Source organism: Mobula hypostoma, chromosome 1 (assembly GCF_963921235.1).
Source record: "Mobula hypostoma chromosome 1, sMobHyp1.1, whole genome shotgun sequence".
Lineage (NCBI taxonomy): Eukaryota > Metazoa > Chordata > Chondrichthyes > Myliobatiformes > Myliobatidae > Mobula > Mobula hypostoma.
The window spans coordinates 4,491,566-4,517,208 of record NC_086097.1 but is presented as its reverse complement, the minus strand read 5'-3'; the positions used below and the strand labels follow the sequence as shown (position 1 = coordinate 4,517,208).

The 25,643-nt window shown below is 40.7% G+C and overlaps 1 protein-coding gene and 1 long non-coding RNA gene across 2 annotated transcripts in view; one reads left to right on the top strand and one right to left on the bottom strand.

Moving 5' to 3' along the window:
• LOC134344155 (uncharacterized) overlaps positions 1–21,423 on the bottom strand; it is a 65,576-nt gene extending 44,153 nt beyond the window's left edge. The window contains exon 1 of the long non-coding RNA XR_010017377.1: positions 20,777–21,423. This is a non-coding gene — a long non-coding RNA (uncharacterized LOC134344155). The remainder of the gene's footprint in view (positions 1–20,776) is intronic.
• On the top strand, positions 692–25,422 carry LOC134344150 (alpha-1-antitrypsin-like). The gene is made up of 4 exons (XM_063043474.1): positions 692–1,352; positions 8,455–8,725; positions 18,376–18,520; positions 24,949–25,422. The coding sequence occupies exons 1-4, from the start codon at positions 734–736 to the stop codon at positions 25,135–25,137; spliced, it is 1,224 nt and encodes a 407-aa protein (XP_062899544.1). The 5' UTR covers positions 692–733; the 3' UTR covers positions 25,138–25,422.
• Positions 25,423–25,643: the final 221 nt, after the last annotated feature.

Below are 25,643 nucleotides of genomic sequence, written 5' to 3'. Positions count from 1 at the left end.
AGCTGTTCTGACTTCATGGTTTTGGGGAGATCAGTGGATAAAAATGGAAATTTATCCTAACATGTCTCTATGCAAAATCCAATACCTGAAACTGATATTACAAGATTCTTCTCGGAATATTTGCTGAGACACAGTGATGTAGTCAAATCCATACTTGCAAAACCAATCAAATTGTTTAAACAAAGATATCTATGGATCAAAAGTCACTTCATTGATTAATGTCTAAATCGTGTTTGCAATTGTTATGGTATAAATTGACATTAGAGACCAAGAACTATATTTCGGCAAGTTGGGCTGCCAAAGACGAACGAGCTTCTTCACTTCAGGTAGGACTCTGAAATTATAAATAGGCTACCAATATGAATCTGTAAGTGAACTTGTGTTAGAACCTAAGGAGCAATATCTGATCTTGTTAACTTGTGAAATGTAATAGAGTTTCAATATAAGCTTTGTGGAGAATCTAAAAGGAATGTTTTGAGCAAACTCAGAACCCAGTAATATAGTAGGTAGTGTGTTGCTATCGCTGCTCAGGGGGTTCACCATCAAACATGTACAGGTTAGTCGCTAATTGGTCATTGTCAATTGTCAATTGTCCTGTGATTTGACTAGGGTTAAATAGGTGAGTTTCTGGGTATTGTGGCTCGATAGACTGGAAGAACCTGTTCTGCGCTGTATCTCTAAATAGTGCACAATAAATACATTGTAGGTTTGTGTTTTACTTTGCAGGTTCAACATGGAGAAGTTGCTTGCTTTTGCTTTCCTGATGGTCACTTTACCTTCCAGTGGCATGGTCAGTGGATATCCCTCTGCTGTCAATGAATCTACCCCACACCCTTCCCTCCTCAGCCTCTCAGCAGCAAATTCAGAATTTGCATTGCGTCTGTACAAAAAGATTGCCGCTCAACCAGACACAGCTTCCCAAAATATTTTCCTTTCTCCGCTGAGCATCTCTGCCTCCCTGAGCATGTTGTCATTGGGTGCCAAGGAAAATACTCGGGCTCAGCTCCTGCAGGTTCTTGGATACAGCAACATGACAAACAATGGTACTGTCGCCGTGAGGGAGACATTCCGCCAGCTTCTGAAGCATTTGAACAATGTGAGTGATGGAATCCACATTAGAATCTCTCTGTATGTTCAAAACACAAAAGAAATTCATGAAAGGTTCCTCAGAGAAGCCGAGGAATATTATAATGCCACCATAGAGAGGATTGATTCTCGTGAACAACAAAGTACAAAAGACATAATAAATGCTTATGTGAGTGACATAACCCACGTCAAAAACCCAAACTTCTTTAAAGAGCCCTTCTTACCGGATTCTCTGATGTTTCTTCTCAGCCATATCTTGTTCAAAGGTAAGATGTCATTTGGATGTTAAACACACATCATTTAATGACTGAATCAGTTGATGCTTCAACTTCTGTATATTGAGTAGGACAATTTCTAAACATCTTTATATGCTCTGTGAGGGTAGGGGTGTTTTGCAATTGTTTGTTCGTTATGCACCCTGTTGTATGACATGAGTGATCATTGTCTTTCCATGATAATGATTGTTCTTGGCAAATTTTTTGACAGAAGTGATTTGCTATTGCTTTCTTCTGGGCAGTGTCTTTACAAGATGGGTGAGCCCAGTCATTATCAATACTCTTCAGAGATTATCTGCCTAGTGCAGTGGTTGCATATCCAGGACTTGTGATATGCACCAGCTGCTCATACGACCACCCACTACCTGCTCCCGTGGCTTCATCCTGATGGGATGGGGGGTGCGGGGGGAGTCTAAGTAGGTGCTGCACCTTGCCTAGGGTGAGCTGCAAGCTCGTGAAAGGAAGGAGGGCCTTACACTTCCTTTGGTAGAGATGTCTCTCCACCCCACCACCCATGTTATGCAATGCAAGAATTTGAAAATCTAACCATTTAAAAGTTTATACATCAGTGCATGAATTCCCATTTTTTACACTGATGTCCCCAAATTGATGATGTCAGAATTACCTGTAATTCAAACATTTCTGAATGCATTGTTAATTTGTGTGGCTCTATGCAAGATTGTTGTTAGTTAACCAGAAAACTTAGAACTGTATTCTATTTATAAAAAAAAATTTCTCAGGGAACTTAAAGTGAATTGAACAGTAATCAATTTTCAAGACAATATATTTATTTTATTTTAGGTATTTGAAATATTGATCCAAAGAATGCAATATTTGTTTGGTTATATTTTATTTTTAATAATTATGAGATACTGCAGATGCTGGAAAACCAGAGCAACACATACTAAATACTGGAGGAACTCAGCAGGTCAGGCAGCATCTATGGAAATGAATAAACAGTCAACACTTAGGGCTGAGAGCTTCTTCATGACTGGAAAGGAAAGAAGATGCTTGTATAAAAAATGGGGAAGGACGATAGCTAAGGTGATAGGTGAAGCCAGGTGAATAGGAAAGGTAAAGGGCTGGAGAAGAAGGAATCTGATAGGAGAGGACGGTGGACCATGAGAGAAAAGGAATGAAGAGGTGACGCATTGGGGGGGGGGTGACAGTCAGGTGAGAAGAGGTAAGAGGACAGGGAGGGGAATAGTAAAGGGGAGGAGGAGGTAATTTTTTACCGGAAGGAGAAATCGATATTCCTACCATCAAGTTGGAGGCCACCCAGATGGAATACAAGATGTTAGTCCTCCACACTGAGGATGTCCTTATCATGGCACAAGAGGAAGCCATGGACCAACATGTTGGAAGAGGAAAGGAGAAATTGAAAAGTTTGACCACCAGGAAGTTCCACATTGTTTTTTTAAGTTATTTTTAAAGTTATGCACTGGAGTTGCAGATCCCTCTCTGTTCTCCATCTTGTACACCTCTTCTTGATCCTGTGCATCTCTCACACATAGGGGCACCACAGTAGGGTAGCAGTTAATGTGACATTCCAGAGTTTGGAATTCTGTTCTGTAAGGAGCCTCTGTACATCATTCCTATGGAACGCGTGGGTTTCCTCTGGATGCTCCAGTTTCCAAAGTCGTCCCGGATAGGTTAATAGGTGATTGTAAATTGGCTGGTGATTAGGTTAGGGTTAATTGGGTTTGTGGTTGGTGGGGGTTGCTGGGACGGTGTGGCTCGAAGGGCCAGATGGGCCCACTCTGCCCTGTATCGCCAAATAAATAAAGTCAAACATGAACATCTCTGTCCATCTCTCCTCCGATAGAGTTTTACTTTGAAGTGCTCTAAACTCTCTTACATCGAATTATCTTTGGGGTGTATTTCAAACTATGTCATAGGGTATTAAACTAAATTAAGCTAATTTGCAAGGGGGATGATACCCAGAGCGATAGAGCAGTGAAAGAAGTGCATGGAGTAAAGCCAGATCTAACATATAGAGAGGCTTTGAGGAAAGAGAAGCAGAATAAACGGTGTAAAGATAGTAAGGCAGAAGGGCTGAAGTGTGTGTACCTCGATGCAAGAAGCTTCAGGAACAAAGGTGATGAACAGAGAGCTTGGATACATATATGGAATTATGATGTAGTGGCCATTACAGAGACTTGGCTGGCACCAGGGCAGGAATGGATTCTCAATATTCCTGGATTTCAGTGCTTTAAAAGGGATAGAGAGGGGGGGAGGGGAGGAGGGGTGGCATTACTGGTCAGGGATACTATTACAGCTACAGAAAGGGTGGGTAATGTAGCAGGATCCTCTTTTGAGTCAGTATGGGTGGAAGTCAGGAACAGGAGGGGAGCAGTTACTCTATTGGGGGGATTCTGTAGGCCCCCAGGTGGCAGTAGAGATACAGAGGAGCAGATTGGGAGGCAGATTTTGGAAAGGTGCAAAAATAACAGTTGTTATCATGGGTGACTTTAACTTCCCTAATATTGATTGGCACCTGGTCAGTTCCAAGGGTTTAGATGGGGCAGAGTATGTTAAGTGTGTCCAGGACGGATTCCTATCACAGTATGTGCACAGGCCGACTAGGGGGAATGCCATACTAGATCTGGTACTAGGTAATGAACCGGGTCAGGTCACAGATCTCTCAGTGGGTGAGCATCTGGGAGACAGTGACCACCGCTCCCTGGCCTTTAGCATTATCATGGAAAAGGATATAATTTTTAACTGGGGAAAATTTTTAATTGGGGAAGGGCAAATCTGAAGAAATGAGGAAAGATCTAAAAAGCGTGGATTGGGACAGGTTGTTCTCTGGCATGGATGTGATCGGTAGGTGGGAAGCCTTCAAGGCAGAAATTTTGAGAGTGCAGAATTTGTATGTTCCTGTCAGGATTAAAGGCAAGGTGAATAGGAATAAGGAACCTTGGTTCTCAAGGGATATTGCAACTCTGATAAAGAAGAAGAGGGAGTTGTATGACATGTATAGGAAGCAGGGAGTAAATAAGGTGCTTGAGGAGTACAAGAAGAGCAAGAAAATACTTAAGAAAGACATCAGGAGGGCTAAAAGAAGACATGAGGTTGCCTTGGCAGTCAAAGTGAAGGATAATCCAAAGAGCTTTTACAGGTATATTAAGAGCAAAAGGATTGTAAGGGATAAAATTGGCCCTCTTGAAGATCAGAGTGGTCGGGGTATGTGCGGAACCAAAGGAAGTGGGGGAGATCTTAAATAGGTTTTTTGCGTCTGTATTTACTAAGGAAATTGGCATGAAGTCTGTGGAATTAAGGGAAACAAGTAGTGAGATCATGGAAACTGTACAGATCGAAAAGGAGGAGGTCCTTGCTGTCTTGAGGAAAATTAAAGTGGATAAATCCCCGGGACCTGACAGGGTGTTCCCTCGAACCTTGAAGGAGACTAGTGTTGAAATTGCAGGGGCCCTGGCAGAAATATTTAAAATGTCGCTGTCTATAGGTGAGGTGCCGGAGAATTGGAGAGTGGCTCATGTTGTTCTGTTGTTTAAAAAAGGATCGAAAAGTAATCCGGGAAATTATAGGCCAGTAAGTTTAACGTCGGTAGTAGGTAAATTATTGGAGGGAGTACTAAGAGACAGAACCTACAAGCATTTGGATAGACAGGGACTTATTAGGAAGAGTCAACATGGCTTTGTGCGTGGTAGGTCATGTTTGACCAATCTATTGGAGTTTTTCAAGGAGGTTGCCAGGAAAGTGGATGAAGGGAAGGCAGTGGATATTGTCTACATGGACTTCAGTAAGCCCTTTGACAAGGTCCCGCATGGGAGGTTAGTTAGGAAAATTCAGTCGCTAGGTATACATGGAGAGGTGGTAAATAGGATTAGACATTGGCTCAATGGAAGAAGCCAAAGAGTGGTAGTAGAGAATTGCTTCTCCGAGTGGAGGCCTGTGACTAGTGGTGTGCCACAGGGATCAGTGCTGGGTCCATTGTTATTTGTCATCTATATCAATGATCTGGATGATAATGTGGTAAATTGGATCAGCAAGTTTGCTGATGATACAAAGATTGGAGGTGTAGTAGACAGTGAGGAAGGTTTTCAGAGCCTGCAGAGGGACTTGGACCAGCTGGAAAAATGGGCTGAAAAATGGCAGATGGAGTTTAATACTGACAAGTGTGAGGTATTGCACGTTGGAAGGACAAACCAACGTAGAACATACAGGGTTAATGGTAATACAGATACAAAATTCCCTAAAAGTGGCATCACAGGTAGATAGGGTCGTAAAGAGAGCTTTTGGTACATTGGCCTTTAATAATCAAAGTATTGAGTATAAGAGCTGGAATGTTATGATGAGGTTGTATAAGGCATTGGTGAGGCCGAATCTGGAGTATTGTGTTCAGTTTTGGTCACCAAATTACAGGAAAGATATAAATAAGGTTGAAAGAGTGCAGAGAAGGTTTACAAGGATGTTGCCGGGACTTGAGAAACTCAGTTACAGAGAAAGGTTGAATAGGTTCGGACTTTATTCCCTGGAGCGTAGAAGAATGAGGGGAGATTTGATAGAGGTATATAAAATTATGATGGGTATAGATAGAGTGAATGCAAGCAGGCTTTTTCCACTGAGGCAAGGGGAGAAAAAAACCAGAGGACATGGGTTAAGGGTGAGGGGGGGAAAGTTTAAAGGGAACATTAGTGGGGGGCTTCTTCACACAGAGAGTGGTGGGAGTATGGAATGAGCTGCCAGATGAGGTGGTAAATGCGGGTTCTTTTTTAACATTTAAGAATAAATTGGACAGACACATGGATGGGAGGTGTATGGAGGGATATGGTCCGTGTGCAGGTCAGTGGGACTAGGTCCGTGTGCAGGTCAGTGGGACTAGGCAGAAAATGGTTCGGCACAGCCAAGAAGGGCCAAAGGGCCTGTTTCTGTGATGTAGTTTCTATGGTTCTATGGTTCTATTGTAGGCTTATTCTGAAAGTCAGAAGGCATGGGATCCAGGGAAGCTTGGCTGGGTGGATTCAGAATTGGCTTGCCTGCAGAAGGCAGAGGGTGGTGGTGGAGGGAGTACATTCAGATTGGAGGATTGTGACTAGTGGTGTCCCACAAGGATCTGTTCTGGGACCTCTACTTTTCGTGATTTTTATTAACGACCTGGATGTCGGGGTAGAAGGGTGGGTTGCAAGTTTGCAGACGACACAAAGATTGGTGGTGTTGTAGATAGTGTAGAGGATTGTCAAAGATTGCAGAGAGACATTGATAGGATACAGAAGTGGGCTGAGAAGTGGCAGATGGAGTTCAACCCAGAGAAGTGTGAGGTGCTACACTTTGGAAGGACAAACTCCAAGGCAGAGTACAAAGTAAATGGCAGGATACTTGGTAGTGTGGAGGAGCAGAGGGATCACGGGGTACATGTCCACAGATCCCTGAAAGTTGCCTCACAGGTAGATATGGTAGTTAAGAAAGCTTATGGGGTGTTAGCTTTCATAAGTCGAGGGATAGAGTTTAAGAGTCGCGATGTAATGATGCAGCTCTATAAAACTCTGGTTAGGCCACACTTGGAGTACTGTGTCCAGTTCTGGTCACCTCACTATAGGAGGGATGTGGAAACATTGGAAAGGGTACAGAGGAGATTTACCAGGATGCTGCCTGGTTTAGAGGGTATGCATTATGATCAGAGATTAAGGGAGCTAGGGCTTTACTCTTTGGAGAGAAGGAGAATGAGAGGAGACATGATAGAGGTGTACAAGATAATAAGAAGAATACATAGAGTGGATAGCCATCACCTCTTCCCCAGGACACCACTGATCAATACAAGAGGACATGGCTTTAAGGTAGGGGGTGGGAAGTTCAAGGGGGATATCAGAGGAAGGTTTTTTACTCAGAGAGTGGTTGGTGCATGGAATGCACTGCCTGAGTCAGTGGTGGAGGCAGATACACTCGTGAAGTTTAAGAGACTACTAGACAGGTATATGGAGGAATCTAAGGTGGGGGGTTATATGGGAGGCAGGGTTTGAGGGTCGGCACAACATTGTGGGCCGAAGGGCCTGTAATGTGCTATACTGTTCTATGTTCTATGTATATTTAAGGCAAAGATTGATAGATTCTTGATTGGTTATGACATGAAGGGTTACAGGAGGGAAGGCAGGAGATTGGGGCACATACATATAGCTCGTGTACCTAAGACCTTTGCACAGTTCTGTATTTGTTAACGTGCAGTGGAGAACGAGTTTGTAAATCTGGCGGGAGGAAAGGATGTTGGGAATGGGGAGGGTGGAGGGCGACAGAAGGAGTGTGGGACCGATGGCACAGAAGGAGTGTCATGGGTGGGGGTGGGCTTGGTACAGGGGCAGACACACCCAGCCTTGAGACAGTAGGCAAGGTATAAGAAGCCATAGAAAAGCACAGCAGAGATAAGCCATTTGTCTCATCTGACTCATCTGATCTGAGCCTAACCATGTAAACCACCTCCTTCCATCGAGCTGCACGTGACCAGAGCCCTCTGTACCCCTCCCATCCAAGTACCTTGTATGTAGCACTTGCACTGGCAGCTACTTCCACACCCTCACCACCCTCTGAGTGAAGGAGTTTCCCTTCACATTCCCCTTAATCGGTGGCGCCCCACTCAAGCATGCAGCAAAGCATCAGTAAAGACTCAGAATTGCCCAAAGACTACTCGCTCACCCGGTATTCGACATACCACAGGCTCTCTTTCTCTAATGAGGGAAAAAGAGGTGTCCCCGTTTCACAGCGAGAGGGGAGACGTAGCAGAACAACTCGTTGATCTACGGTGTTAAAAGTCTGTTGCATCGCTTTTTCCAAGCTCTGTGCCTCTGGGAACACAGCCAGCAGCCAGCCTGCTGCTTCCGATCTTCCTTGTTCTCCCGTGACACATCAGTCGTCATCGGTGGCAGCACCGGCCTTGAATCAGCCCGTCTCCAGAGCCACAAAAATCCGGCACCCTGGAGGCACGTTAGTCTTCCAGGCCATGCCCTTGGCATATCGAAAAGCGGACAGTTATGAGGCCGCATGAGCAGGTCCCATTCCTGCAAAGAACCGAAGTCAGAGTGTAACTCCAGGTCAGGGTCTTCAAATTACCTGAGTACGCTTATCTCTTTGATTTCTCCAGGTGAATGGTTGCAGCCTTTTGACACTAAGCACACTTATGAAGCTGATTTTCATGTCGACGACAGAACAACAGAGAGAGTTCGCATGATGAGAAGGACAGGAATGTATTACTGGACATATGCCGAGGACCTCTCCAGTGAAGTGCTTCTGATGGAATATGCAGGAAATGCCTCCCTATTGATTTTGCTACCGAAATCTGGAAAATTGGCAGAGTTGGAGCGGAAACTGACCGTTCAAAGATTTGATCATCTCTTGTCGTCAATGGAAAACCGGTAAGTTCAATAAAATCAAATTTAATGTTATTATTATTTTCTAGCTATACAAGTGAACTAAAAAAATTAACATGATGGAAAGACCATCAGACACAGGAGCACAATTAGGCCATTCAGCCCATCATATCTGCCCCACTAATCCATTATGGCTGATTTATTATCCTTCTCAACCCCATTCTCCTGTTTTCACCCTGTAGCCTTTGATGCCCTGACTAATCAAGAACCTATCAACCTCCACTTTAAATATACTCAATGACTTGACCCCCACAGTCATCCCTGGCAGTGATTCACCACACTCTTACTCACAAAGTTCCTCCTTATCTCTACTCCAAAGGGGCAACATAGAAAATAGGACATTCAACAGTACAGCGCAGGAACAGGCCATTCGTCGCTATCACATCTCATCTCAGCCTTCACTGCTCCACAGAAAAGAAAACCAAGTACATCCAACGTCTCATTATAGCACATGCTCTCTAATCCTGGCAGCATCCTGGTAAACTTCTGCTGTACTCTCTCCAAAGCCTCAACATCCTTCCTATAATGAGGTGACCAGCACTGTATGCAATACTCCAGATGTGGCCTAACCAGAGTTTTATAAAGTTGCAACATAACCTCCTAACTTTTGAACTCAAGGACTAATGAAGACAAACAAGCCAAATGCCTTCTTCAGAGTCAGATTTATTACCAGTGACACAAGTCATGATGGAGCATAGACAACACAGGAAGAGGCCAATCGGCCCACAGTGTTGTGCCAAACCAGCTAAAATGCAAATCAAAAACAACCAAACACTAATCCCTCCTACCCACACCATGTCCATATCCCTCCATCTTCCTTACATCCATGTGCCTTTCCAAACATCTCTTAATAACCTCTGATGTATTTGCCTCTACCACCATACCAGGCAGTGCATTCCAGGCACCCATGACTTCTAGGTATAAAACTTACACCTCACAGCCCCCTTGAACCTACCCCCTCTCACCTTCGATGCATGCCCTCTGGCATTAGACATTTCAACCCTGGGAAACAGTTACTCCCTCTATGCCTTTAGGATCTATGCCTTTCATAATCTTGTAAATCTCAGTCAGGTCTCCTCTCAACCTCCAATTCTCCAGAGAACACAACCCAAGTTTATCCCGTCTCTCATGATAGCATATGCCCTCTGAACCAGGCAACATACAGGTAAACCTCTTCTGCACCCTCTCCAAATCTTTAACATCCTTCCTATGGTGGGGTGACCAGAACTGTACACAATACTCCAGACAAAGCCTAATCAGGGTTTTATAAATTTGTAAATAATCTCTTGCCTTTTGAACTCATTTATTTGACTATTAAAAGCAAATATTCCTTCGTAATCACCTTATTGACCTGTGTAGCCACTTTCAAGGAGCTATGAACTTGGATCCCAAGATCTCTCTGCTCAGCAACACAGTTAAGGACCTTGCCCTCAACAGTGTACTGTCTCCTTGCATTTCTCCTGCCAACCTGCAACACCTCACATTTATCTGGATTAAACTCCATCTGCTATTTCTCTGCCTATATCTGCAAATGATCTATATCAGCTGTACGCTTTGCCAGTCTTCTACACCATGATGACTCCACCAATCTTGGTATCATCTGAAAACTTACTAAACCACCCACCAACAGTCTCATCCAGGTCATTTATATACATCACAACAGCAGAGGTCCCAGCACAGATCCCTGTGGAACGCCACTAATTACAGACCTCCAGCTTGAATCTCTGCTCCTGTGTCTAATGGTCTCATGGTCTTATGGAATAAGTCCCTTCAACCATTACCCTGCGTCTTCTATGAGCAAGCTAGTTCTGAATCTAAACAGCCAAATCACCATACATTTTAATCTTCTGGATTAGCCTTATGAGTGACTTTGTCAAATGCCTTACTAAAATCCATGTAGACACTGCCCTCCCTCAACAATCTCTCTCGTAACCGTGTCAAAAATCTTAATCAAGTTGGTAAGGCCACAACCTGCCCCATACAAAGCCATTTGACTCTCCCTAATTAGGCCAAATGCTCATATATCCTATCCCTAAGAATTTTCTCCAGCAATTTCCTGGCAACTGACATGAGACTCACTGGTCTGTGGTTCCCAGGATTTTCCCTTGCCACCTTCTTAAATAAAGGTACAACATTAGCCACTCGCCAGTCCTGTGTGACCTTGCCTGTGGCCAGAGAGGACATGAAGATACCAGTTAAGGGCCCAGCAATCTCGTCTCTTGCATCCTTCAATCCCATCAGGTCCTGGAGGCTTATCCACCTTAATTCTCATCAGAAGGCCCAACACTTCCTTCTCCTTGAACTCTGAACACCCTAATGTAAATATACATGCAGCACTGATCTCCTGGTCCTCCAAATCCTTTTTCCTTGATAAATGTTGAAGCAAAGTACTCACGAAGTACCTCACTCACATTCTCAGCATCTCAGCAAATGTTCACCTCTTTATCGTTGAGTGATCCCACCCTCTCCCTCATTATCCTTTTACTCTTGATGTAAGTACAGAATTCCTTTGGATTCACCTTAGGAGACTTCCGGTAGCGCTCATGGAGTGAAGTCGCGTTCTTGACTCGCTCCATTACCTCTGAGTTTTTTCTCTCTATGGTCAGCTATACTTTAATTAACTATTAAGGCATCAATTTTTACAATACTTTGAATTAAACTGAATTCTCTGACAATTGGATGGAACTTAGATCTGCTATGTCTAAGAACGGGAAAGACGGCAAGGATGGTAAACCTCCGGTTAAACCGAAAGCTACGGATCTCCCTCCGACTGAATCACCGGTGACTTTGGAAGCTATATCGGAGTTAATTCAGAGGGAAATTTCAACCTCTGTTAGGGAGATGATTCGTACAGAAATTATGGGCTTTGTTAAAGACCTGATTCATATGGAAATCTCAACTAAGTTCCAGAAAATTGCCGATTTAATTGATAAGATGCAAACATGTATTGCGGAACATCAGTCGGCTATATCTGGTCTTCAAAAATCCGCGCAACAAAGTGAGCTTAAGATGGGGAAAGTCGAAGAAACAATTAATGTAATGAAGAAGAAACTTGACTTTTTGACTTTTAAAAACTCTGACTTGGAATCTAGAATGCGACGGCAGAATTTACGAATGATTGGCGTCAGGGAAGCCGTGGAAGCTAACAACCCTATGAAATATTTCTCCCAACTTTTAAAAGATGCATTCCCTACTGTATTTCCTGACCAACCACCGCTACTGGATCGTGTTCACAGAATCCCATCATACTCGTCTAGGTCAGATAGACCTAGGCATGTTATCTTACGTTTTCATTACTTTCAAGATAAGGAGAGACTGTTTCGATTCGCTCGATCTAAAGGTTTCATTGATTTTTCGGATCTTAAGTTCCGATTCGTGGAAGATTTCAGTAAACCAATCTGGGACCAACGGGTCCGTTACAGATCCGTGATGTCGGAATTCTATAAGATGGATTTAAGACCAGCGCTGCTGTACCCTGCACGTCTAAGGATTCGCATGTTAGATGGAGCTCTTCGTTTTTTTGATTCTCCATCGGATGCCCAGAGTTATCTGGATCAACTTTCATCTTCAACATCTTAATTGCCTTTTTTTAATTTTCTCCGTTGATCGGAGGCTGTGAATTGGTTGGTTTTAACTTTTCTGTGCCCTATTTGGGCAGAAAAGTTTACTTTCGATTTCTTAATATGGCTGCTAAACTTTCTTTTTAACTGCGTCATTTCTTTCTTTTCCCAGGGGATTCTGGGTGGTTACTTCCCTTTTGTCATCTTACGTATTTCCTGTGCGGCCTTAAATTTTGTAGTTTTTTTTAAATTTTATTCTGTTTTGCTTTTTATAATCATTTTATGTTAATAATCCTATTTTTTTTGTTGCTGTGTCTATTCATGAGTTTGAGGTTTATTGTGGTTTTTTTTAATATATACTTTCCGGCTTTTGTTCTGTTCTGTGTGTATTTTAATTGAGCTAACTTTTTTTTACTTATTTTTTACTGTTTTACAATTAGCTGATCCTTTTCATATTTATACCTTTTTTTTAGGGAGCGTATACCGGAAGTCATGGGGGTAGTTTTAGCGCTTGCTTCTTTCTGGCGGGTCTGCTTTAGATTTCGCCTTGGGGTCCTGGGGTGGGGGGCGGTGGGAGGGGCTTCACGTTTTAGTTTGTTTCTCTTTGGGCTATATACATTATTGAAGTATTGGTTACGTCCTTTTCCCCGGTATCTTTTGTATGTTCTGTTTCCTCTCCGGGTCTGTGGGTCGCGCCTATTGTCAATCCTCCTTGTTATGGGTTGACTTTAGGATTTATGGAGTCTATTATTAATTTTGTCTCCTGGAATACTAATGGTCTTAATCATCCTATTAAAAGGAAAAAAGTTTTTAAAGTGTTCCGGAGACTTAAAGCACAAATTTTATTTTTACAAGAGACCCATGTACGGAGGGGGGACAGACTACGTTTTTTCAAATTTTGGAAGGGACAACAATTTCATTCGAACTCCAATGCTAAGATTCGAGGCGTCTCTATCTTTATAGACTCCTCAGTTACTTTTATACAACAGGATATTATCTCTGATCCGAATGGTAGATTTTTATTGGTTAGTGGTTTATTATTTAATAAAAAAGTAGTTTTGGTTAATGTTTATGCTCCTAATATGGATTGTCCGGAATTTTATAAATCATTGTTTGATCAGTTTCCGAATTTGAACGAGTTTTCATTGATTTGGGGCGGAGATCTTAATACCTGTTTATCTCCAGCTTTGGACCGTTCGGCTCCTTTACGGACTTTACCTAATAAATCTGCAAATTTGATTAATTTTTTCCTTTCTGATTCTGGGTCGACGGACATTTGGCGTTTTCTGCATCCTCAGGAAAAAGATTTTTCCTTCTTTTCACATGTTCATCATTCCTATTCAAGAATTGATTATTTTTTCATTGATTCTCGTCTCATTTCTTCAGTGATTAAATGTGATTATGATTCTATAACCATTTCGGATCATGCTCCACTTAAGCTTTCTATTAAAATTATGGCCAATATACCAAACAATAGACAATGGCGTTTTAATTCGCTGTTACTTCAGGACTCGGACTTTGTTAATTTTATGAATGAACAGATTGAGCTTTTTTTTACAATTAACCATACAGAAGATATTTCGGTTAACACTCTTTGGGACACTTTTAAAGCCTATATTCGGGGTCAGATTATTTCGTATTCCGTTGCTTTGAGGAAGAAACAGAAGCAGGAGGAGATGGTAATTGTGGACAAGATTAAAGAAATTGATAAGAAATATGTTATGGCTCCTTCTGAGGAGCTATACAAACAAAGAACTGAACTTCAAATGGAACACAGTTTACTACTCTCGTCCTCGATTGTAAACCAATTAAAGAAAACAAGAAGTGATTTTTATGTTCACAGTGATAAAATTGGCAAGCTGCTGGCTAATCAATTGAAATCTAATTATGTTAAATCTCAAATCAATCAGATTTATAACCAAAATGATCGATTGATATTGGATCATGTGGGGATTAATCAAACCTTTTGTGATTTTTATTCTTCTTTATACCAATCAGAGTCTCCTCGAGATTCTAAATATATGAATGATTTTTTAGATAAGTTAGACTTCCCTCTGATTTCACAAGATATGTCTTCTTTATTAGATACTTCCATTACAATGGATGAGATTAAGAATGTTATTTTTTCTATGAATCTGGGGAAAGCTCCTGGCCCTGATGGGTTTACCGTTGAATTTTATAAATGTTTTGCTTCTTTATTGATTCCTTGGCTCTATAAGGTTTTTGAGGCTTCTTTGAAACTTGGTAAACTTCCGGAATCTTTTAATAGAGCATCAATTTCTTTAATACTAAAGAAGGATAAAGACCCTGCTCAATGTGCATCTTATAGACCAATATCTTTATTAAATGTTGATTCTAAAGTTTTTTCTAAGTTATTAGCAAATAGACTAGAAAAAGTACTTCCTTCTATTATTTCGGAAGACCAAACGGGTTTTATTAAAGGTCGTTACTCTTTTTATAATATTCGTACATTGTTAAATATCGTTTATACTCCCTCACAAAATGTTCCTGAGTGTGTTATTTCTTTAGATGCCGAGAAAGCTTTTGATAGAGTAGAATGGCCTTATTTATTTAAGGTGCTTGAAATGTTTAATTTTAGCTTGAAATTTATATCCTGGATTAAACTGTTATATTATTCCCCTGTAGCCTCGGTTCGTACTAACTCCTTAAACTCACCTTTTTTTCCTCTCTTTCGTGGTACTCGACAAGGCTGTCCTCTTAGTCCCCTATTATTTGATATTGCATTAGAACCTCTTGCAATTGCTATTCGAGAATCTTTAAATATTACTGGGATAACTCGGGGATTAAAGTCCCATAAATTATCACTCTATGCTGATGATTTACTTTTATATATTTCTAATCCTGAGAGATCCATTCCTGCTGTTTTAGAGTTATTAGCACAATTTGGTCTTTTCTCAGGTTATAAATTAAATCTTAGTAAGAGTGAACTTTTTCCGATTAATAAACATCTTCCCTTATATTATAAATTTCCATTTAAATTGATTAATAATTACTTTTCATATCTTGGGATTAAAATTACTTGTAAACATAAAGATTTATTTAAGACTAACTTTTTACCATTAATAGACCATATTACTCAACTTTCATCTAAATGGTTTCCCTTATATTTAACTTTGATTGGTCGTATTAATGCAGTTAAGATGTTTTTTTTGCCAAAATTTTTATATGTGTTTCAGGCATTACCAATTTTCGTTCCTAAATCTTTTTTTGATAAAGTTGACTCTAAAATTTCTTCATTTATTTGGCAGAACAAGAATCCGAGACTGGGTAAAATACATTTACAGAAAGCTAAGAGAGATGGAGGTTTAGCATTACCTAACTTTAGATTTTATTATTGGGCTATTAATATTCGACATATGAAATTTTGGTTACTTGATCGGGACATACTATTTATTCCTAAATGGGTAGCATTGGAATTACAATCTGTTCAGGGTTATACACTTGGTTCTATTTTAGGTTCCTCTCTTCCTTTTGATTCGAAACGTCTTAAGCAGGTCTCTAACCCGATAGTTAAATATGCTTTGCGCATTTGGTTTCAATTCAGAAAATTTTTTGATCTTAATCAATTCGGGTTAGCGATTCCTATTTTAGGTAACATATTTTTTCCTCCCTCTTTTACGGATCGCGCTTTTCAAACTTGGAAGACTAAGGGTATTTTACGGTTTTTGGATTTATTTTTAGATGGTTCCCTTATGTCTTTTGAACAATTATCTAACAAATATAACTTATCAAGAATACATTTTTTTAGATATTTACAAGTTAGAAATTTCCTAAGTACTATACTTACTTCCTTTCCAATGCTTCCTCCTATATATATTTTAGATTCGATAATTAACCTTAATCCATGTCAGAAAGGTGCATCGGCTATGATTTATAATATTATTATGAAACTTAGGAAAGCTCCATTTGATAAGATTAGGGTAGATTGGGAACAGGAATTGGGGCTTACCATTTCTGTAGATGATTGGGGGCAGATTTTACAATTAGTTAATACTTCCTCTATTTGTGCTAAACATTCCCTAATTCAATTTAAAGTGGTTCATAGAGCACATATGTCCAAAGATAAGTTAGCGCGTTTTTACTCGCATATTAATCCTTTCTGTGATAGATGTTCGGGGCAGATAGCCTCTTTAACTCATATGTTTTGGTCTTGCCCTACTTTGGAAACTTTTTGGAGAGATATTTTCAATATTATTTCTAAGGTATTAAATATAGATATCTCTCCTCACCCTATTACTGCTATCTTTGGACTACCTAAAATTTCTAGTAATCTTTCCCCTTCAGCCCGTAGAATGATTGCATTTCTTACTTTAATGGCGAAAAGATGTATTTTACAACATTGGAAAGAGCTTAATGCTCCAACTACCTTTTTTTGGTTTTCTCAGACGATTTTATGTTTGAATCTGGAGAAAATTAGAAGTAACCTTTATGATTCTTCATTTAAATTTGAACAGATTTGGGGACCTTTTATTCGATATTTTCATTTAATGTAATATTTACCCTTCTTGTTTTCTCTTCACTGTTTTAATGGAGGTCGGGATTGAGGACGTGATTTTAAGTTTAACTCTGTTTGGTTTCAAGTTAGCCCATTGCTTTGCTTTGCTTTTAGTTAGTTGCACGGTGGGTTTTTTTTTGGGGTTTTTTTTTTCTTTTTTTCCATTGATATATATAAAATCTAGTATACTATTATGTTATCTTGGTTTCTTATGTTTAAATTACATTGTTTGTAGTATTTTCTTTTTGGTATTGTTATCTTTTGGAATTTTATTATACTTTAACATTGTATTAATGTTTATATGGCTTACCTTTTTTGTATACTTACTCAATAAAAAGATTTAAAAAGAAAGAAAGGATTCACCTTAAACCTACTTGCCAAGGACTTTTCATGACCTCTCCTGGCTTTCCTAATTCTCATCTCAAGTTCTTTTTTGGCTTCTTTGTACTCCTCATGTGTTTCATTTGATCTTAAATTTTGAAGTTTTACATACTTTTTCTTTTTCTTCTCGACTAAATTCATCACCGCTCTTGACATCCAAGGTTCTCTTATCTTTCCAACCCTGTCCTTCCTTCTAACAGGAACATATCTTTCCTGCACTCTGTACAATTCATCTTTAAACACACTCCACATGTCTGATGTGGACTTTCCAGAGAAAAGGTGTTCCCAAATAACGCTTCCTAGTTCCTGCTTAACATCTTCTAAATTTGTCCTACTCCAATTTAAAGCTCTCCCACAAAGACCATACCTATACTTATCTATCGCTGTCCTGAAATTCAAGGAGTTGAGATCACCATTGCCTAACTGTTCACACACTGAAAGGTCAGTCACCTCTGGCCAGGCTCATTACCTAACACCAGGTCCAGTACGGCCCCTCCTCTTGTTAGACTGTCCACATATTGATTTCAGAAACCTTCCTGGATACACTTAACAAATTCTGCCCCATCTAAACCCTTTACACTAAGAAGCTCCCATTTTATATTAGGGAGGTTGAAATCCCTCATGACAACAACTATTTTCACTCATTTCCTTAATCTGACTACATATCTGTTCCTCAATGTCCCGTTGGCTATTAGGGGTCAGTGGTAAAATCCCATCAGTGTGATTGCACCCTTCCTATTCCTGAGTTCTATCCAAATGACTCAGCATCTGACATCTGACCCCTCCATTGTCTATCCTGAGTACAGCTGTGATATTGTCCCTGATTAGTAGTGCTGCTCCCCACATCCCCCACCCCACCCCCTCTTTTACCTCCTCTATCTTTTCCAGTTATTGTGTTTGTCTTAATGTGTTCTTTTGCAGCTGCATCAGACCCGGAGTTTCAATTATTTTATTCTCCTTTGGACCTGTGTACTGGAAATTATATAAAACAATCTTGAACCTTCAATCCATAGATGCTGCCTGATCTGTTGTTTTCCTCCAGCATTTTGTGTGTGTTGCATTAATTGTTAGATTTCCTTTATGTTAGTTTAATTTATTTATCAGTAAAAGTTTAAAAAACTAAGATGTGAGAAAATTTGAGGTGATACAGTACCTTTCTGGTGTTATGTTCATGACAGATCTGTAGATGTGCATTTCCCAAAGATGACGCTGAAGGCAACTTACAAACTCAAACCCCTACTGAGGTCCATGGGTATCGAAGATGCATTTACTCACCTTGCAAACTTTTCTGGAATATCTGAAGGGTCTCTAAAATTATCAGAGGTAAACCACTGGAAAATTGATTATATTGAATACAGTTTATGTTAACTAACAGAAGATCACGAAAGTACTGCTTGGTTTATTGGGATAATTTAAATGTTTAAGTTTGTATGCACTCATTGAATATGAATGCACGAACCCACCCTCCACAATCCATACGTATCCTATACATATCTACCCACTGACCCACCCCTCCACATTCCCTATGTATACTATACATATCCAAACAGTGATATTAAATTGGGTTTAATATCATTGGCATATATTGTGAAATTTGTAGTTTTTGTGGCAGCAGTACATTGCAATACAGAATTAGATTAGATTAGATTCAACTTTACGAGGGGTGATTGATAAGTTCATGGCCTAAGGTAGAAGGAGTCAACTTTAGAAAACCTAGCACAGTTATTTTTCAACGTAGTCCCCTCCTACATGTAAACACTTAGTCCAGCGGTCATGGAGCATACGGATCCCTTCTTTGTAGAAGTGGTCCACAGCAGGGGTGATTGATAAGTTCGTGGCCTAAGCTAGAAGGAGATGAGTTATTAACTTCAAACTTAATGCATTATCACTCAAAGAGTTGAACTGCACGTGCATGTAACGAGAGTGTCTTAGACCTCCAGGTGGTCCACAGCAGGGGTGATTGATAAGTTTGTGGCCTAAGGTAGAAAGAGGTGAATTATACAGCTCTCGTTACATGCACGTACAGTTCAACTGTTTGAGTGAAAATGCAGAAATTTGAAGTTTCTTCTCATCTCCTTCTACTTTAAGCCACAAACATATCAATCACCCCTGCTGAAGACCACTTTCTGGAGGTCAAAGACGCCGATTTCTACAAAGAAGGGATCCGAATGCTCCACGACCGCTGGACTAAGTGTGTAAATGTAGGAAAAATAAATGTGCTAGGTTTTCTAAAACTGACTCCTTCTACCCGAGGCAATGAACTTATCAATCACCCCTCATATTGTCATAGTGCCGAGTATAGATACAAAGCCAATGAAAAGTAATTAGCATTTGACCAGAAGTGCAAAAGAATAGTATTGTTTACAAAATAACTGTGAATAAAACGTAAGTGCTACAGCACTCAAATATAAAAGTGTTGAGACTGTTTGATATGGGTGCAATACTGCTTAGCGCTGTGATGTGAGGTTCAGCAGGGTCACAGCCTCAGGGAAGAAGCTCATCTTGAGCCTGTTGGTGCGGGAGCGGAGGCTCCTGTAGCGCCTACTGGATAGGAGGAGAGTAAAAAGTCCATGGTTAGGTTGAGATGTACCCTTGATAATGCTCTTAGCCTTGCCCAGGCAGCGTTTATGTTAGATGTTCTCAATGGGTGCCGATAATCTGCTAGCAGTTTTCACCACCCGCTGGAGTGCTTTGTGATCCACGTCGGTCTTCAAGGGCCCAGTTTTGGTTTTAACTATTTTTTTTCCTTTTCACATACCTAAAGAAGCTTTTACTATCCTTCTTTATATTCTTGGCTAGTTTACCTTGGTACCTCATTTTTTCTCCTACAGAACTGAAGCATGGTCTCTCTACTTGCAACAAATAGTAAGATCTTCTTAGCATTCCTGGCTGCTTGCTGTATCTGCTCCTAAAACCGTTTGAATCTTTTACTGGAACCGAGATCCCTTCTTAGTGTTCTGCAACTGTTCTGAGGATATATTTTTTTCACTTTTTCACCCAAAATGGACAATTTCACATTTTACCACCTAATACTCCATTTCTCAGATCTCTGCCTACTTACTTACACAATCGATATCCCTTTCTAGTCGCCCTAGGTCTTCTTCACAACTTAGTTTCCTGCCTATCTTTGTGTCATGGGGAGAGATCCAGGGATAATTCTTAAAACTATGGACCAGTGAGTCTGACATCAGTGGCTGGGAAGTTACTGGAGGAAATTCTCAGCAACAGCATTTATGAGTATTTGGAGAACCATGGCCTAATTAGGGACTTTAGGTTACTTACTTTTCTTTCATTTTTCCTTACTTTCCATTTTTCTATTTTCTATTTATGATTTATAATTTAAGTGTAACGTTCAGTTATATTGGCTGGTATATGTCTGCGGGAGATCCCACCCAGCACCCGCCTCAACGCTTCCCACAGGGTCGGTTGCCGCCCGAATCAAGCCCAAACATCAATCATCAGCCAGCACACCCAGTAAATTTTAACAAATACACTTTATAGATATTACTAATTCTATGACATTAATATAAATTCGATACAGAAAGGGAAGTAACGAAAAAAAAAAACGCCAACACTTACCAAAGTCCAAGTTCTTCGCACACAACCGTTGGAGCTCAATTGATTCCGGACGACCACCTGAATCCTGTCGACTCATGGCTCGGGACCACCCAGAGTGATCGACCGGAGTCTTTCCGCACATCCGCCGTCCTCCTCGTCTCTCCTCTGACTCCCCGTCTCTCCTCCGTCCTCCCCGTCTCCCCTCCGGCTCCCCGTCTCTCCACCGTCTCCTCCAGAAGGGCCTATTCCACACTATATTGCAATAAATAAATCAATACATTCTCCTTCATGTGCCTTGCGCGTTACACACTTGGGCGATCATGGCTCTCCACATCGAACGATCCCTCGCAGCGCCAATGATATCTCGCACACTTAGATCTGTTACTTCTTTCACAGTGTCCATATATTTTCCTCTTTGCCTTCCTCTTCCGCATGTCCCAGGCATACAGCCTTGTAATGTAAGGCTTTCTATTTCTCCCTTTCTGATGACATGGCCCTGGAATTTAAGTTTCCTCTCATTTAATGTTTCATTAAAGATCTTTTTGTGTGGCCACGTTGGAGTACTGTCTCATTAGTTACTTATCTCTATATGATATTTTCAAAATTCTTCTAAGAAACCACATTTCTGTTGCTTCTAAGTTTCTTTGGAGTTCTGGTGTTATAGTCCATGTTTCGGAAGCATACAGCAAGATTGACCAGATGTAACATTTTAGTATCTTAAGCCAAAAAGTTAATAACTAACTTCAATAATAAGCATCTGCATTCCAACCCCATGTCATTGAGGACACCAGTGAAATTTTAACTTATGAATTTCAAACATTTGAAAAGGAATGATAGCTTGGGGCACTCCAGAGATCAGAGTTCAGAGTTCAAGGCCAATGCTGTCTGGAAGGAGTTTGTACTTCTTACTCGTGAACACATGGGTTGACTTCGGGTTACCTGGGGTTCCCTCCAAAGCCCAAAGTCGTACTGGTTAGTTGGCTAATTGCTCATTGCAAATCAAAGTTTAAAGAAAATTTATTATCACAGTACATATATTGTATGTCAACACATACAACCCTGAGATTCAGTTTCTTGTGGGCATAGTCTATAAATCCAAGAAACACAATAGAATCAATGAAAGTCTGCACTGAATAGGATGAACAAACAACCAATGTGCAAAGGACCACAAAATCTGTTTAGGATGGTGGTGAATCCTGGTCGCTCGGGTTCAGGTGTCTGATGTTCTGGTGTTTGCTGAGCTTGCAGATGTTTCATCTCCAGTCGCGGTGACATCCTCAGTGCGTAGTCGTTGGTGTTTCTCTCTGGGGGTGCTTGTGTTCATGGAGACCCCTGTTCACTTGCTTTGATCCTGATTGGCGAGCCCTTCAGTTGACCTTTGAATTCTATTGCCTCACATTTCTTAAGAGCCTCGACTGGCGAGGAAACATCTGCAAGCTAATTGGCAGGCTCGGCAAACGTGGCAACATCAAAAAATAAACTGTGCAGGTACAAAAGAGAAAATAATAATCATTATACATACAGTGGCATGCAAAAGTTTGGGCACTCCGGTCAAAATTTCTGTTACTGTGAATAGTTCAGTGAGTAAAGATGAACTGATCTCCAAAAGTCATGAAGTTAAAGATGAAACATTCTTTTCAACATTTAAGCAAGATTAGTGTATTATTTTTGTTTCGTACAATTTTAGAGTGAAAAAAGGAAAGGAGCACCATGCAAAAGTTTGGGCACCGCAAGAGATTTGAGCTCTCAGATAACTTTTACCAAGGTCTCAGACCTTAATTAGCTTGTTAGGGCTCTGGCTTGTTCACAGTCATCGTTAGGAAAGGCCAGGTGATGCAAATTTCAAAGCTTTATAAATATGCTGACTCCTCAAACCTTGTCCCAACAATCAGCAGCAATGGGCTCCTCTAAGCAGCTGCCTAGCACTCTGACAATTAAAGTAAATAATGCCCACAAAGCAGGAGAAGGCTATAAGAAGATAACAAAGAGTTTTCAGGTAGCTGTTTCCTCAGTTCGTAATGTAATTAAGAAATGACAGTTAACAGGAGTGGTGGAGGTCAAGTTGAGGTCTGGAAGACCAAGAAAAATTTCTGAGAGAACTGCTCGTAGGATTGCTAGAAAGGCAAATCAAAACCCCTGTTTGACTGCAAAAGACCTTCAGGAAGATTTAACAGACTCTGGAGAGGTGGTGCACTGTTCTAGTTGTTCGTCCATCGTCGTCCATGAAGATCTCAACACCATTATGATGATGATGGTGGTGTCGAGACTAGCGCTTGATTTGGATTTAAGTAAGGGAGAGTTGTGCAGTGTCAGCTTCACTCTTTCTTCCCAATTCCCATCCGGATCCAGTGACAAGACAATAGTTGCGATGGCTGGGGATGGGACTAGGCGCAGTGGATGACCAGGACATCTTCTGTGTCTTGTCCTGCTCTACGCGTTCCAGGACGCTTGCAGAGACTGCTTTCTTGACCATTGGACCTTCCAGTGGTCTCGTCCACTCAGTCCACTGGAGTCTGTCTCATATGCTGGGATAGACAACTCCCGATCTCACCGAGGGTTTCAGACCCGTCAGCTACCCTCACCAGGTTTAGCCGGCTTCTCGAAGCCGTTGCCCGGGGTTTGACTGCTGTCACATGCAAACAGCTACAGGGACCCACAGGTGAGAGCTGAGTGCCAGGTGGGGACCAAAGGTGGACAACCTGCCTGAAAAGGACACGATATGTTCCCCCACCAGAGGTGCTAGCCTCCCTGACACCCCATACATCCCACCCCATACACTGTTCTACTGTGGAGCGACACCTGCACAGATATGACCATCATGGAAGAGCCATCAGAAGAAAACCTTTCCTGCATCCTCACCACAAGATTCAGCATCAGAAGTTTGCAAAGGTACATCTAAACAAGCCTGATGCATTTTGGAAACAAGTCCTGTGGACTGATGAAGTTAAAATAGAACTTTTTGGCCACAATGAGCAAAGGTACGTTTGGAGAAAAAAGGGTGCAGAAATTCATGAAAAGAACACCTCTTCAACTGTTAAGCATGGGGTTGGATCGATCATGCTTTGGGCTTTTGTTGCAGCCAGTGGCGGAGAACATTTCACTGCTAGAGGGAAGAATGAATTCAATTAAATACCAGCAAATTCCGTAAGCAAACATCACACTGTCTGGAAAAAAGCTGAAGATGAAAAGAGGATAGCTTCTACAACAGGATAATGATCCTAAACACACCTCAAAATCCACAATGGACTACCTCAAGAGGCGCAAGCTGAAGGTTTTGCCATGGCCGTCACAGTCCCCCGAATCGAAAATCTGTGGATAGACCTCAAAAGAGCAGTGCATGCAAGACGGCCCAAGAATCTCACAGAACTAAAAGCCTTTTGCGAGGAATAATGGACGAGAATCACCCAAACAAGAATTGAAAGACTCTGAGCTGCCTACAGGAAGCATTTACAAGCTTTGATACGAAGGATTTACAAGCTGTGATACTTGCCAAAGGAGGTGTTACTAAGTACTGAACATGCCCGGTGCCCAAACATTTGCTTCAGGCCCTTTTCCTTTTTTGTTATTTTGAGACTGTAAAAGATGGAAATAAAAAAGTAATCTTGCTTAAAATATTAAAGAAATGAGTCATCTTTACCTTTATGCTTTTTGGAAATCAGGTCATCTTTTACTCACTTAGCTATTCACAGTAACAGAAATTTTAACCGGGGTGCCCAAACATTTGCATGCCACTGCAAATAAGCAATAAATACTGAGAACATTTGAAAGTAAGTTCATAGTTTGTGGGAACATTTGAAACTTAGGATGAGTGAAGTTATCAAGAGCTTGATGGTTGAGGTGGAATAACTCTTTGTGAACCTGGTAGTGGGGGTCCTGAGGCTCCTCTACCTTCTTCCTCATGGCAGCAGCAAGAAGAGAGCATGTCCTGGATGGTGGGTGGGTGGAAATGTACTTAGGCTGGTGTTAAATCTGTGGGTTAGGGTTAGGGTTAGGGTTAATTATCTCTAAATAATTAAATAGGCAGTTTGAATAATTCAGTGCATGTTTATAGGCCTAAAACACAACAACACTGTTTTTGTAAGTTGTAAGATATTAATGATATATAGTAATAAAGTATTTGGAAAATCTATGAAACTTATAAATTGGATGTTTTTGTTATAAATCAAGTTTGATGCCTTTTTTTCCCTCTGTAGATGATTCATAAGGCTGTGCTGAAAGTACATGAGAAAGGAACAAATTCTACTGCAGTTACAAGCTCTCAAATAATCCCAATGTCTCATGCTATTGAGTTTAAATGTAACAGACCTTTCTTGTTACTACTTGCTGATAAATATGTCCAGAGTGTCCTGTTTGCTGGGAGAGTGATGAACCCCAACATTTGATCACAGAGTCCACACCATCACAAAACTTGTGCATCTCCGGATGGAAAACAATGCAGTTACTTCTAACACTTAAACTTGTAACATTTAAATATTGGGAGCTGGCTAACATAATTTAGGTTTGCTTTATAATAGGTTAACATGTCAGGCATTGATTGAAGAGATTTCAAGTCAAAGTAAACCCTTCAACAATATCCACATTAACAAAATATTTCAAATATAGACTTGATTGTTATAATTTGCTTAATACATGTTTGATTGAATGACATGATTTATATTAAAGTAGAAATTGCACCTAATCTTTACTAGTCGAGTTTGTTATTGGTTTTACTTCAAAGCTCTTCTTCAACTTGCTCTTGTAGACATGTATTTCAAGAATAAGAGTCACAGGAAGATTTCCAAACTGTATAAATGATCCATTTATCCTCAGGCACTCAGTAAAAAATGCAATAAACATGAGAGATTCTACAGATATTCGGAACCTTGAGCAACATGCACAAAACACACAA

Coding starts and splice junctions, on each gene's coding strand:
- LOC134344150 (XM_063043474.1), top strand. CDS start 734: ATGGAGAAGTTGCTTGCTTTTGCTTTCCTGATGGTCACTTTACCTTCC. Junction 1,353..8,454: donor CAGCCATATCTTGTTCAAAG/GTAAGATGTCAT, acceptor TGATTTCTCCAG/GTGAATGGTTGCAGCCTTTT. Junction 8,726..18,375: donor TTGTCGTCAATGGAAAACCG/GTAAGTTCAATA, acceptor TGTTCATGACAG/ATCTGTAGATGTGCATTTCC.